The sequence below is a fragment of the Scomber japonicus genome, chromosome 3, assembly GCF_027409825.1.
Source record: "Scomber japonicus isolate fScoJap1 chromosome 3, fScoJap1.pri, whole genome shotgun sequence".
NCBI lineage: Eukaryota > Metazoa > Chordata > Actinopteri > Scombriformes > Scombridae > Scomber > Scomber japonicus.
In genome coordinates this window covers 38796854-38809620 of record NC_070580.1, presented here as the reverse complement: position 1 = coordinate 38809620, position 12767 = coordinate 38796854, and the positions used below count along the sequence as shown (strand labels likewise).

Here is a 12767-nt window from a genome sequence, read left to right as displayed (position 1 = left end):
ATGCCTTTAAATCTGACGTACTGCTCCTTTAATCTCAGTGGGGAACATGTAAGGTCTATTTCACAGTATTTATTTTTATTCAACATTATTTTGAGTGTTTAATGTTTCCGGTGACTCCGCCGCGTCTCAGGATTTATTTAACATGAAATGATGAACGTTGTGTACACTAGCTGCGAGGTGGAGTCGTGTTTTCCCTCCACAGGTGTGAAATTGGCTGCCTTTGTTCTCTCATTCAGGTGCTGAATAAATCTGAATAAAAGACGCTTCTAACCTTTTCTTCAAAGAAAAAGGAAAAAATAAGAACATTTGAATAATTATATTGGTTTCAGACACAACAGAGACAAACTGCACTGTAATATATGTTGATGTAACGTGAGGACAGACTCCGTTTATCTCTTTAACACAACGAACCGAAACATGAACTGTTGAACATGAACTGGACTTCTGAATGTTTCCCTCCAGCTGCTGCTGGAGAAACCGGAGATAGATATATATACACACACACACACACACACACACACTCAGATATATATACACACACACACACACACACACACCACTCACTGAAACACACACACACACACACACACTCACTGAAACACACACACACACACACACACTCACTGAAACACACACACACACACACACACACTCACTGAAACACACACACACTCACTCACACACACACACACACTCACGACACACACACTCACACACACACACACACACACACACACTCACACACACACACACACACTCTCACACACAAACACACACACTCACACACACACAACACACACTCACACACACACACACACACACTCACACACACACACACACACTCTCACACACACACACACACACTCTCACACACACACACACACACTCACACACTCACACACACACACACACACTCACACACACACTGAAACACACACACTCACTGAAACACACACACACACACACACTCACACACACACACACACACACTCACACACACACACACACACTCTCACACACACACACACACTCACACACTCACACACACACACACACACTCACACACACACTGAAACACACACACACTCACACACACACACATAAATATTAACACACACAGTGAAACACACATTAACACACACACACACACACACACACACACACACACACACACACACACACACACACTGAAACACACACACACACACACACACAGAAACATTAACACACACACACACACACACACACACACACTGAAACACACACTCACACACACACACAGAAATATTAACACACACAGTGAAACACACACACACACACACACACCACACACACTGAAACACACACACACACACACACACACACAGAAACATTAACACACACACACACACACACACACACACACACACACACACACACACACACACAGAAACATTAACACACACAGTGAAACACACATTAACACACAGACACACACACACACACACACACAACACACACACACACACAGAAACATTAACACACACAGTGAAACACACATTAACACACAGACACACACACACACACACACACACACACACACACACACACACACAGAAACATTAACACACACAGTGAAACACACATTAACACACACACACATTTATACAGTCAAGCCCGAAATTATTCATACCTCTGGCAAATTTTGACTTAAAGTTTCTTTCATTCAACCAGCAAGTAGTTTCTTCATGATTGGAAATGACCCAGACGTCTCCCAGAAGATAATAAGATGATGTACGAGAGCCATCATCATTGTGGCCAAGCTGTTCTAAAGCTCAGTGGGTAGAGCACCCGCCCCATGTGTAGAGGCTACAGTCCTCACTGCAGGAGACCCCGGTTCGAACCCCGCACCGAGCGGCCCTATCCTGCATCTCATTCCCAGTTCCCTGTCTCTCTCTCTGCTTGTCTGTCCATTAAAGGCAAAAAAGCCCCAAAAATATACTTAAAATAAACAAGAGCTACTTGCTGGTTGAATAAAAGCAACTTTAGGTCAAAGTTTGCCAGGGTATGAATAATTTCAGGCTTGACTGTAAATACAAACCATCTGATGTTTAAAACATGTTAACATGACAGCTGTCCAGCGATGGAGAGAAACTAGATACATGTAAACTGTCAGTGTGTGCTAAAGTGTGTATGTGTGTGTTTCAGTGTGTGTGTTAATGTTTCAGTGTGTGTTATAATGTGTGTGTGTGTGTGTGTGTGTGTGTTATAATCAGGTCTCTCAGCTGTTTTGTGTATTTTTGGAAGCTGAGAACATTAAATCATTTCATTCAGTTTCACTTTATAAACTTCAGTCTGAATGTTTTTATTATAATGAACAGAAAATCATGTTAATCAGAGGATGGAGATAAACAGTGTGTGTGTGTTTCAGTGTGTGTGTGTTTCAGTGTGTGTGAGTGTGTGTGTGTTACAGTGTGTGTGAGTGTGTGTGTGTTACAGTGTGTGTGTGTTACAGTGTGTGTAATCAGAGGATGAAGATAAACTTCTTCTTCTCTGTGTTTCATTAATTACCGTCCACTTCTTCAACTTAATAAAACATTCCTCTGGTTTAAAGATGAGAATTATTAAATGTTCTGATTCATTCTTTCAGTAAATTGAGTGGACTGCAGTGTGTGTGTGTGTGTGTGTGTGTGTGTGGTGTGTGTGTGTGTGTGTGTGTGTGTGTGTGTGTGTTGTGTGTGTGTGTGTGTGTCTGTGTGTGTGTCTGTGTGTGTGTGTGTGTGTGTGTTGTGTGTTGTGTGTGTGTGTGTGTGTGTGTGTGTGTTGTGTGTGTGTGTGTGTGTGTGTGTGTGTGTGTGTGTGTGTGTTGTGTTGCAGTTTCTGAGCAGAAAGCTTCATAAAGCATCTTTCTAATTAGTGTTTGTGTCTCTCAGTCAGGTTCCTGCTGCAGGGGTCAGACTCATATTTGTATAAATTTGCATTTTTGCTCAGAAATAAAAAAGAGGAACAGAAGTCGACTGTTAAGCAGCTTAAATATCGCCCCGAGTGACTCCAGAAAAATGTGTTTGTTCACCGCTGCTTATTTACTGATGTTAGAGAGAAGGAGGGGGGGGGGTAAGATAGGGGGGGGGCAGGATTTAAGACGAGGGGGGGGGGGGGTTTAAGACGAGCTCCCACCATGAACCATGAAGTCTCCACCTGTCTGAGAACGAACTCGCTCTGATTTACAATCTGAACTGAAACTCAGTTTATATATTAAATATATAAATCAGGCTCTCCTCTTCCTCTATAAACTCATTCAACTTTAATTCATTATTTTAATTTATCCGATATAAAGCAAGATGGACGATGATGTGCATCTTATTGTGAAGGTGGAGAAATATGCTGCAACTCAACATCTGGTTGGAAGAAGAAGAAGAAGAAGAAGAAGAAGAAGAAGAAGAAGAAGAAGAAGAAGAAGGAGAAGGAGAAGAAGAAGGAGAAGAAGAAGAAGAAGAAGAAGAAGAAGAAGGAGAAGGAGAAGAAGAAGGAGAAGAAGAAGAAGAAGAAGAAGAAGAAGGAGAAGAAGGAGAAGAAGAAGGAGAAGAAGGAGGAGAAGAAGAAGGAGAAGAAGAAGAAGAAGAAGGAGTGAGTGTGAACTGGACTGGTGATATTTTCATGGTGAGTTTAACTGATGAATAATCTAATATTAGCTGCATACTGTTGTTAGTAAGAGCCGAATAGATAATGCATCAAAAACTAGCTTTCAACCGTCACAGCAGACAGCAGCTTTTTGTCCATGTGAAGCCACCGTAGCTCAACTCTGCTCCACATATTTCACACCTGACAACATTATCCTTTACTTCCTGGAAGCTTTTAACCCACGCTGGACTTTAATGTTCATTCATTATAATATTCATAATATATTTGAATTGTTAATGCTCAGATTTACTCTATTATTAATATTTACGATGTATTTATTCAGGCGTTGCTGTTAACGTGGTTATTTACCGTTCTGTCCACTAGAGGGCAGCAGACAGGCTAACGCTCTCAGCTCGCTCGTAGTAAGAACTGAGAAGCATTTTTACATTTAATTAATTTCTGTTAATTGCTATAAATCTAAAACTCTTCCACACAGCGTCTGATCTCTGTAAACGCTTTCGCTTCAGTTTGTGACGTTTCTGACGAAGCGCTCTGAACGTCGGACGAGATTTACTAATGTTAGCCAACATGTTTATATAAAAATTAGGGCTGTCAGCGTTATGCGTTAATCGCGATTAGATTAATGCAATCCATAACGCGTTAATTTTTTAAAATCTCATTTAATGTTGCAAGCCTTTTTGTCCCTTCTCCTCCCCCGTAGACGGCTCCTCTAGCTGTAGCCGCTATGCTTTGAAGTGGCCTCCTGCAGTAAACCTACCGCGCTGATGGAAAGTAAGAGAGCTACTGGACTTTTGAACGGCTTGTTTAACTTTAAAACACTTCCAGACGCTTCAGTTGACAAGTCAAAAGTAAAATGCAACCTGTGTCAAACGGAGTTTAACTACCACCGGAGTACGTGGAGTTTGAGTTAGCACCTCCACGCTAAACACCCAGGTGCAGCCAAGCCAGCCCTCAGCTCCACCAAAGGACCATTTTGGAGTGTGGAGTCGCAGCAGAGCCGTGATTGATTCCCAGTTACACTCTGGTAAGAAATGCTTTACATTATGGGCTTAAAACTGCCTTCAAATGGAAAATAACAGGATTTTAAACATGCAATTCAAAACGCCATTAATCGTGATTAACTATGGAAATTATGCGATTAATCGCGATTAAAAAATTAATCGTTTGACAGCCCTAAAAAATACACATTTATTTGTAATCTGCACAGACAGCTGTTTGTGTTCAAACGTATTATCTGCCTACGCTGATGATTACTGTCTGTGAGTGGCAGGATGATTCTATAAGTACAAACACTGCTGATTTCTCTACATGACTTCGAAGTGAAACTCTTCATAAAAACATTTTTCTGCACGTTTATTGTCCGAATGTCTTCATGATGAATCACCTGTTTAAACTATTTAATCTCCACTAATATTTATTCACTAAATCTATTACTTTTCATTTTCTGCACATTATAAAGGCTCAAGGTTTAATTGGTAGAGAGAACATTCAGAATTAACTTATGAATTATACAGCTGATAGTGTTGCCATGGCGACACTCGGAGTGAATGAGGACATCTTATTGTGAAGGTGGAGAAATATCCTGTGCTTTGTACGAGGACAACGACAGGAAGGATGTGATCATCTGCACTCAACCGTCACAGCAGACAGCAGCTTTTTGTCCATGTGAAGCCACGTAGCTCAACTCTGCTCCACATATTTCACCCCTGACAACATTATCCTTACTTTCTGGAAGCTTTTAAACCACGCTGGACTTTAGTGTGTCTTCGTCTGCATCACGTTCCCTCCAGTCAGCTAGCTAGCAGGCTAACTTACTACCCGTCAGCTAGCTAGCAGGATAACTTACTACCAGTCAGCTAGCTAACAGGCTAACTTACTACCAGTCAGCTAGCTAGCAGGCTAACTTACTACCAGTCAGCTAGCTAGCAAGCTAACTTACTACCAGTCAGCTAGCTAGCAAGCTAACTTACTACCAAGTCAAAGTAGCCGAGAGCAGCAGTAAAATTTCACTCTGAAGCTTAGAGCTCCTCCTAGTGGCTGAAACTTGCTAATGAACCTGAATACTAGACTACAGCTCAGTGACTCATTGCAGCAAGACATCATGGAGGTCTCATGACTCATCTGCTAACGTCTCCCAGTTAGAGTCAGTTTCTTATCTCAGTTTAAACTGCAGGAGGAAATAAATTCACGGCGTCTTCACTGCAGAAACACAACGAGTCTCTGCTGCTGCTTTGGAGTCACAGTTCCTCTAAACTTTCCCAACAAGACGACTGAGAACTTGTTTTATGTCTGTAAATCATACACAGTAACTAAAATAGAATATTTCATAGCTGGGGAGCATTTTGTGAACGTTTGAGGTTTTGAACTAGAACTCAGAGCTGGAGGTTTATCATCTCTGTGCTGCTGTTCCTCTGTTTTAATCTAAAATCCTAAAACACTGCAGAGCGCTCACACATTATTATTAATTAGGACAGCAGCACATGTTTGAATCTCTGGGACAGAAAAACACAGACTTGTTTGTTTGTCAGCGGATGTGATTCCAGCTGGAAGTGAACAAACAGAGAGAGAGAGAGGGGGGGGGGGAGAGAGAGAGAGAGACACAGAGAGAGAGAGAGAGAGAGAGAGAGAGAGAGAGAGAGACAGAGAGAGAGAGGAGAGGGAGAGAGAGAGACAGAGAGAGAGAGAGAGAGAGGGACAGAGAGAGAGACAGAGAGAGAGAGAGACAGAGAGAGAGAGAGACAGAGAGAGAGACAGAGAGAGAGACAGAGAGAGAGAGAGAGAGAGAGAAAGAGAGGAGAGAGAGAGAGAGAGGACAGATTACCATATAAACCCGACTGAGCCCATCAGAGCAGATCAGAGTGTGATTGAGACGTTCGGCCAGCAGAGGAAACACAGCTGTTTATCTGCAGCTGGAACAAATAAACTGAAAACTGGAACATTTATAAACTAAACTCATCAACAGTCTGCTGAGAGACCAAACATGCAGCTCACACACATCCATGCAGCTCACACACCATCATCCAGAAGAGTTTGTGCTGAATCACTCAGAGACTCAGAGCTCGTTATGTTCGTCTCGTAGTGTCTGAAGTTAACTCAAAATGAACCACAGAAGAAGAAGTTTAGCAGTAATAGAGAGTGACTGACCTACTGTTAAATAAACTGGAACTAATTAAAGTCCTGACTGGAATCAATTAACCAATAGTGTTTAATTAGCCCATGAATTTAGATCTTTATCTGTCACTGTGGAAACATACAGTGGAAACCTGTTTATCAGCTCTTCATTATGTTGGTGAAACCCAGAAATCAATGAGAACAAATCACAGATGAGGTGAAGCCTGATTATGATTAATGTAATTATTATAAATAAACCCTAATTACTTAAATCTGACTACAACCCCAATTCCAATGAAGTTGGGACGTTGTTTAAAACAGAATACAATGATTTGCAAATCCTTTTCAACCTATATTCAGTTGAATACACTGCTGAAGCCCCGCCCCCTACCAAGTGTCACCTGTCAGTCAAAGTCACCACCTCTACCAGAAACATGGACGCTACGTCTGAGAGCTTTCTGCTGCTAACTCAGCTGCTAGATCGGCTACTAACTCGGCTGCTAACTCAGCTAACTGGCTAACTGTAGACTGTAGTAGTAGTAGTGCTAACTCAGCTAACTGGCTAACTGTAGACTGTAGTAGTAGTAGTGCTAACTCAGCTAACTGGCTAACTGTAGACTGTAGTAGTAGTAGTGCTAACTCAGCTAACTGGCTAACTGTAGACTGTAGTAGTAGTAGTGCTAGCTCAGCTAACAGGCTAACTGTAGACTGTAGTAGTAGTAGTGCTAACTCAGCTAACTGGCTAACTGTAGACTGTAGTAGTAGTAGTGCTAACTCAGCTAACTGGCTAACTGTAGACTGTAGTAGTAGTAGTGCTAGCTCAGCTAACAGGCTAACTGTAGACTGTAGTAGTAGTAGTGTGTGCTGAATGTATTTATACCTCTACAGCAGCAGGGGCGGGTTTATGCTAATCCTAGCTCCACAATTCAAATCTAAATGGTTGAAATGCTTTTTACACCTTTTTTAGAAATACATTTATGACCTATTTAATGTGTTTAGAAGAAAATGTCTGAATTCACTTTACACAGTCATTAAACCTCGTGGTGTAGATTAAACGTGGGCCCACAGAGCTGTGAGGACGGAGGGAAGGAGGGAAGGAAAGGAGGGAGGAAGGAAAGGAGGAGCCGATCTCTGCTGCTGCACATCTGGCTCACCGCCGGCGATCCAGGTGAATAATTTAGTGTGAAGCAGCCGAGACGCTGAGCTGAATGCAGATCAGCTTCTACCTGCTGCACCTTTCACACCGTTAGTAACTTCACACTGAAGCTGCTTTCATTCACAGAAATGCTCAGAAACAAGAGACATCCTTAATAAGTACATTCTCTCCGTATATATATATCTGATCTATGTGATAACAGAAGAGTTTGGGCTCTCTCTAAACTCTCTAAACTCTCTAAACTCTAAACTCTCTCAGATAGAAACTCTCTCTCTGACGCTGGAACATTTAATTCTCAGGAGATTTATTTTTGTCTCTCCAGAAAAACTCTGTTTAATAATTCAGCATCACTTTGCTGCTCGGCTCCGAATCAGTAAAAACAGTTTGAGAGGAGAATAAAGCGATGCTACCGGGCTTCAGTCACACTCCACTTCCTGTCCGGCTGGATCAGGGTTTACTCCACTTCCTGTCCGGCTGGATCAGGGTTTACTCCACTTCCTGTCCGGCTGCATCAGGGTTTACTCCACTTCCTGTCCGGCCGGATCAGGATTCATTATTATTATTATAAAGTCAATCAGAGTTCAAACAGACTCAATACGAGAGTCTGCAGAGTTCACACTGAGAAGAAGGAGACATGCAGCGTGCATCATTATACTGTCATATATAAACTATCAGCAGCCTTATCAGGTTAAGAAGAAAATGCTTAACGTGCAATTTATGATTTTATAGAAAGAAGAAGAAGTTCCAGGCAGAAAACGTCACAACCACAGACTGTATATAAGAAACAGACGTAACATCCGTGACGTCACCCATTGGTTTGTGGACTGCTGCTCGGAAACCAATAGTTTCTAATCTAGGCAGCGCCATCTTGAAAATTTCAGGTGCATGCTGGGAAAAATAAAAACACGGTTTCTACTTATATGGGCATGAGGCGGGGCCATGGGCGGAGCGGGGAGGTTGCTATGGTTACGAGGGCTGGATCTCGAGGACATTGGTCAATCAACCTGTCAATCAGGACGTAGCCACGCCCTAATGCATACCCTGCTTTATCGTCACATATAAAATCAGGGAGGCCAAAATGTCCCAAATGAACATCATACTGCATTGAAGAAGGCTTTAAACTAGCGATTGAGACCATAAACACATTTTGAAAACGTTTACTGAGGTTAGAAATCAAGTGAGAAGTTGGTGCATTCTCCATTGACTTGTATAGAGACGGTCGCCCCCTGGTGGCCTTTTGATAGAATGCAGCTCTAAGTTACTTCCTGGTTGGCCTCATTTCAGAGGACCGGAGCTCCCCACCTGGTCAGAACTCAATATGGGAACATTTAGACTCCGACCTGCAGTAGACAACAGTGAACGTGTGGTGATGAAGAGTGATGGGAACATTAGTGGGATAAAAGCTAAAAGGGAAAAATCCCACTAATGTGAAAGTCCAGTTTGGAAGCTCTGACAGAGAATCAGGATCAGATTAAAGTCTTTTTTCTCCCCGAGGGGCAATTTGATCCACATTCACACATAAATATAAGTAATAAGTGTCATGAGGTGAGTTCATACAGTTCAGGAACACTAAAGCTTATTTAGAAACGCTGCAGCAAAGAGAACAAATGATCTGTTTGATTTGGCCTCTTAGAAAAGGTGATGTGGGTCTGCCAAGATGACCTTTGACCTCTGAACAGCTCCTGCTTGATAAACACTGTCAAGCCGCTGCCAATGATTTTTTGGCGATACTTCCCAGTCGATTTTTATCAGTGATGTTGAGGTTCCCGCAAAAGTTAAAATGGACTCAATAAAAGATGAATAAAACATGAACGTAAGAGACAGAGACAGCTAACGTAAAGCTCAGAGACACAAACATCAAACCTCAGAGTCAGTATCAGTGTTTCATTCCTCCTCGTACCTGAAACATTAAACCTACTTCATCACATGTTAACTCTCTAAGGGCGTATTCACACCTGCCTTGTTTGGTTCGGACCAAACCAAAAAAAATCGCTGGTGCGGATCTTTTGGGCTGGGTTAGGGTTAGGGTTAGGACCGGGGTCAGGGACTGGGTGCGGACCTTTTGGGCTGGTGTGAACACAAACCATCGAACTCTGGAGCGGACCAAACAGTCGGACCGAGACCCAGTCGGAGAGGTGGTCTCGGTTCGCTTCCAAACGGACCCTGGAACGGTTCGCTCGGTCCGACCCAGTTATAAATAATCACATGCCTTTTTGGACGCAACAGGCTCTCGTAGCCGACCGCATTATGGGAAATAATTGTTTGATTAGCGCCTTAGCAACTCCAAACTTGATTAGCAAACCGGCAGCTGAAAATGAGTCGTGGCTCAACGTGGGGAGAAGAGGAGAGGGAATGTTTACTGGATATTTGGGCAGACGCAAACATTAACCGGCGCTTTCCCCCCTTTTTTCCCTTACTGCTTTACCCCGACCTCAGAGCTTTTTGTCCAATGATTGAACGATCTTTGCACACATGTGGGTTTGTTGACAAATTCTGGTCCACTTGTGAAAAGGGCAATGTGAACAGGAACCGCACCAAACCAAAAAGGAAACATTGTATTTTGGTCCGGACTAAATAAGCGGACCAAAAGACTTTCCTGGTGTGAATACGCCCTAAAACTACACTGAGAAGTACGGAAACATGCAGCGCTACGATTCAAACAGTCAAAAAGTTGAGTGAAGAACTTTAGACCCTTCTCGCCTGCTGGAGAGAATTGGAGCCGATCTTTGTCAATTAGATGATTTTTGCACCAAATGTCGTTATTATTGCATATTTGGTATAATGTAATTAAACATTAACTAATGAGACTAAACTTCAGTAACTCTGTGTGTTTGCAGCAGAACTTTGTTTATTCTACTCTTGTAACTCTGTTAATCTGGCGACCCTGCAGCGACCCTGGAGCGACCCTGGAGCGACCCTGGAGGGAGCCGGAGCCGGAGGTTGGACACCACCAGTTTAGAGGAAGCACAATAAATTCAATCAGTGAGAATAAAAGAGAGATCAGATCTGTTCCTTATTCTGTTTGCTTTGTTCTGAACGAGTAAGAACCTCTCACACCAGCTAATCTCCTCTGACCATCGCTGTAATCAGGACCCCCTCCCCACCCCCCCACTCGCCCCCCCCCCCCCCCCCCCTCGCTGTAAACAGGCTCATATCTGCTGTAAATCAGAGTGGTAATCCAGCAGCGTGCGCCGGGCGGCTCCGATAAACCACGAGCAGCGACTCATCGGGAGTCGTTAACGAGGACGAAGACAAACACTGAGCGTCTGCAGAGATCAGACGGAGAAAGGAAGGAAAGGAAAGATCAGACGGAGGAAGGAAGGAAAGGAAGGAAGGAACCTCGTTAACTGGGTCTGAGTCTCTGTCTGTGGATCAACACCTGCAGGATTCATGACATCACACGCTAGGAGCCAATCAGGGTCCAGAGTGCAGCAGGAGGAAACAGCTGTTTAACATTAACCCTAAACTCTAAACTCTGAAGTTCTGGACGTTAAGATGAAGAAAAAAGGAAGGGAGGAAAACTTGTTCCTTCCTTCCTTCCTTCTTTCCTTCCTCTCTCTCTCTCTTTCCTTCCTTCCTTCTTTTCATCTTTTCCTTCCTTCCTTCCTTCCTTCCCTCCTTTCTTCCTTCCTTTCTTCCTTCCTTTCTTCCTTCCTTTCTTCCTTCTGTCCTTCCTTTTTTCCTTCCTTTCTTCCTTCCTTTCTTCCTTCTGTCCTTCCTTTCTTCCTTCCTTTCTTCCTTCTGTCCTTCCTTCTGTCCTTCCTTTTTTCCTTCCTTCCTTCTTCTCATCTTTTTCTTCCTTCATTCCTTCCTTCCTTCTGTCCATCTTTCCTTCCTCTCAAGGAAGGAAGGAAGGAAGGAAGGAAATTGCCCAAAAAGTTAAACAGGGTGACTAGATTTAGTTTTTTGACTTCTACCAAACGGTTAGCTGCTCGTCTCCTTAACGCTGAAATCTGGCATCAGCTGATCATCGTAACTTTAATGTTTTCTACTCACGTTGAGCTGCAGCGTCTCGGTCCACTGGCCAATCACGCGGTAGCCGGCTCCCGTCACGTTGTTCAGCTGATACTGGAACAGATCGTAACGTCCGGGAGCGTCTCCGTTACGGTTAAACGTCACCGACGTACCGGCACTTCCTGTGGAGGAGGACAGATACTGGTTAGACTGGTTATACTGGTTTATAGTGTGGAGGTGGTGACTTTGATTGACAGGTGACACTTGGTAGGGGGCGGGGCTTCAGCGGACTCGGAGGCCACGCCCACAGCGTTTGGGAGCAGAGAAAGAGGCTGATTTTTACACAACTTTGAAGCCTAATTTCATATATTTGGTGATTTTTTTAATCATTCAAATTTGGCAGGGTGGTTAACAACACACTTTTCTGTGGTATGTCAAACTCAGAACACATATTTATTCTTACTTTACAGACTTTAACTATTTTGCTGTTGCACACAAACGGAGCCGACTGGATTCTCTGATTTCATTCAAACTTTTTAACGTGTAAATGTTTGTTTGGCAGCAACATGAAAACCTCACGTCTGTATTCTTCTGTCAGCAGGTTGAAGTCTCGTCTCTACACATCAAACCTTTCTCTCTTAATCTTCAGGTATTTATATGAAGTGAACCGAGGCAGCGCTGTTCTGTCCAATAAAACATGAAGCTTTAACCCTCCTGTTGTCCTCAAGTCAAAGAGTGAAGTTAGGAAGGGAGGAAGAAGGAAGGATAGGAGGAAGGAAGGGAGAAAAAAGGAAAGAAAGAAAAGAAAAAGAAAAAAAAGGAAAGAAGGGAGGAAGAAGGAAGGAAAGTAGGGGGAGGAAGGAAGGTAGGAGGGAATGAAGGAAAGTAGGGGGAGAGAAGGAAGGTAGGAGGGAAGAAAGGAAAG

At 43.1% G+C, this 12767-nt stretch overlaps 1 protein-coding gene across 1 annotated transcript in view; it reads right to left on the bottom strand.

Moving 5' to 3' along the window:
• LOC128355634 (metabotropic glutamate receptor 7-like) overlaps positions 1 to 12767 on the bottom strand; it is a 274376-nt gene that overhangs the window by 25000 nt on the left and 236609 nt on the right. The window contains exon 7 of the mRNA XM_053315952.1: positions 11885 to 12024. Within this exon, the coding sequence (XP_053171927.1) occupies positions 11885 to 12024 (140 nt within the window). The remainder of the gene's footprint in view (positions 1 to 11884; positions 12025 to 12767) is intronic.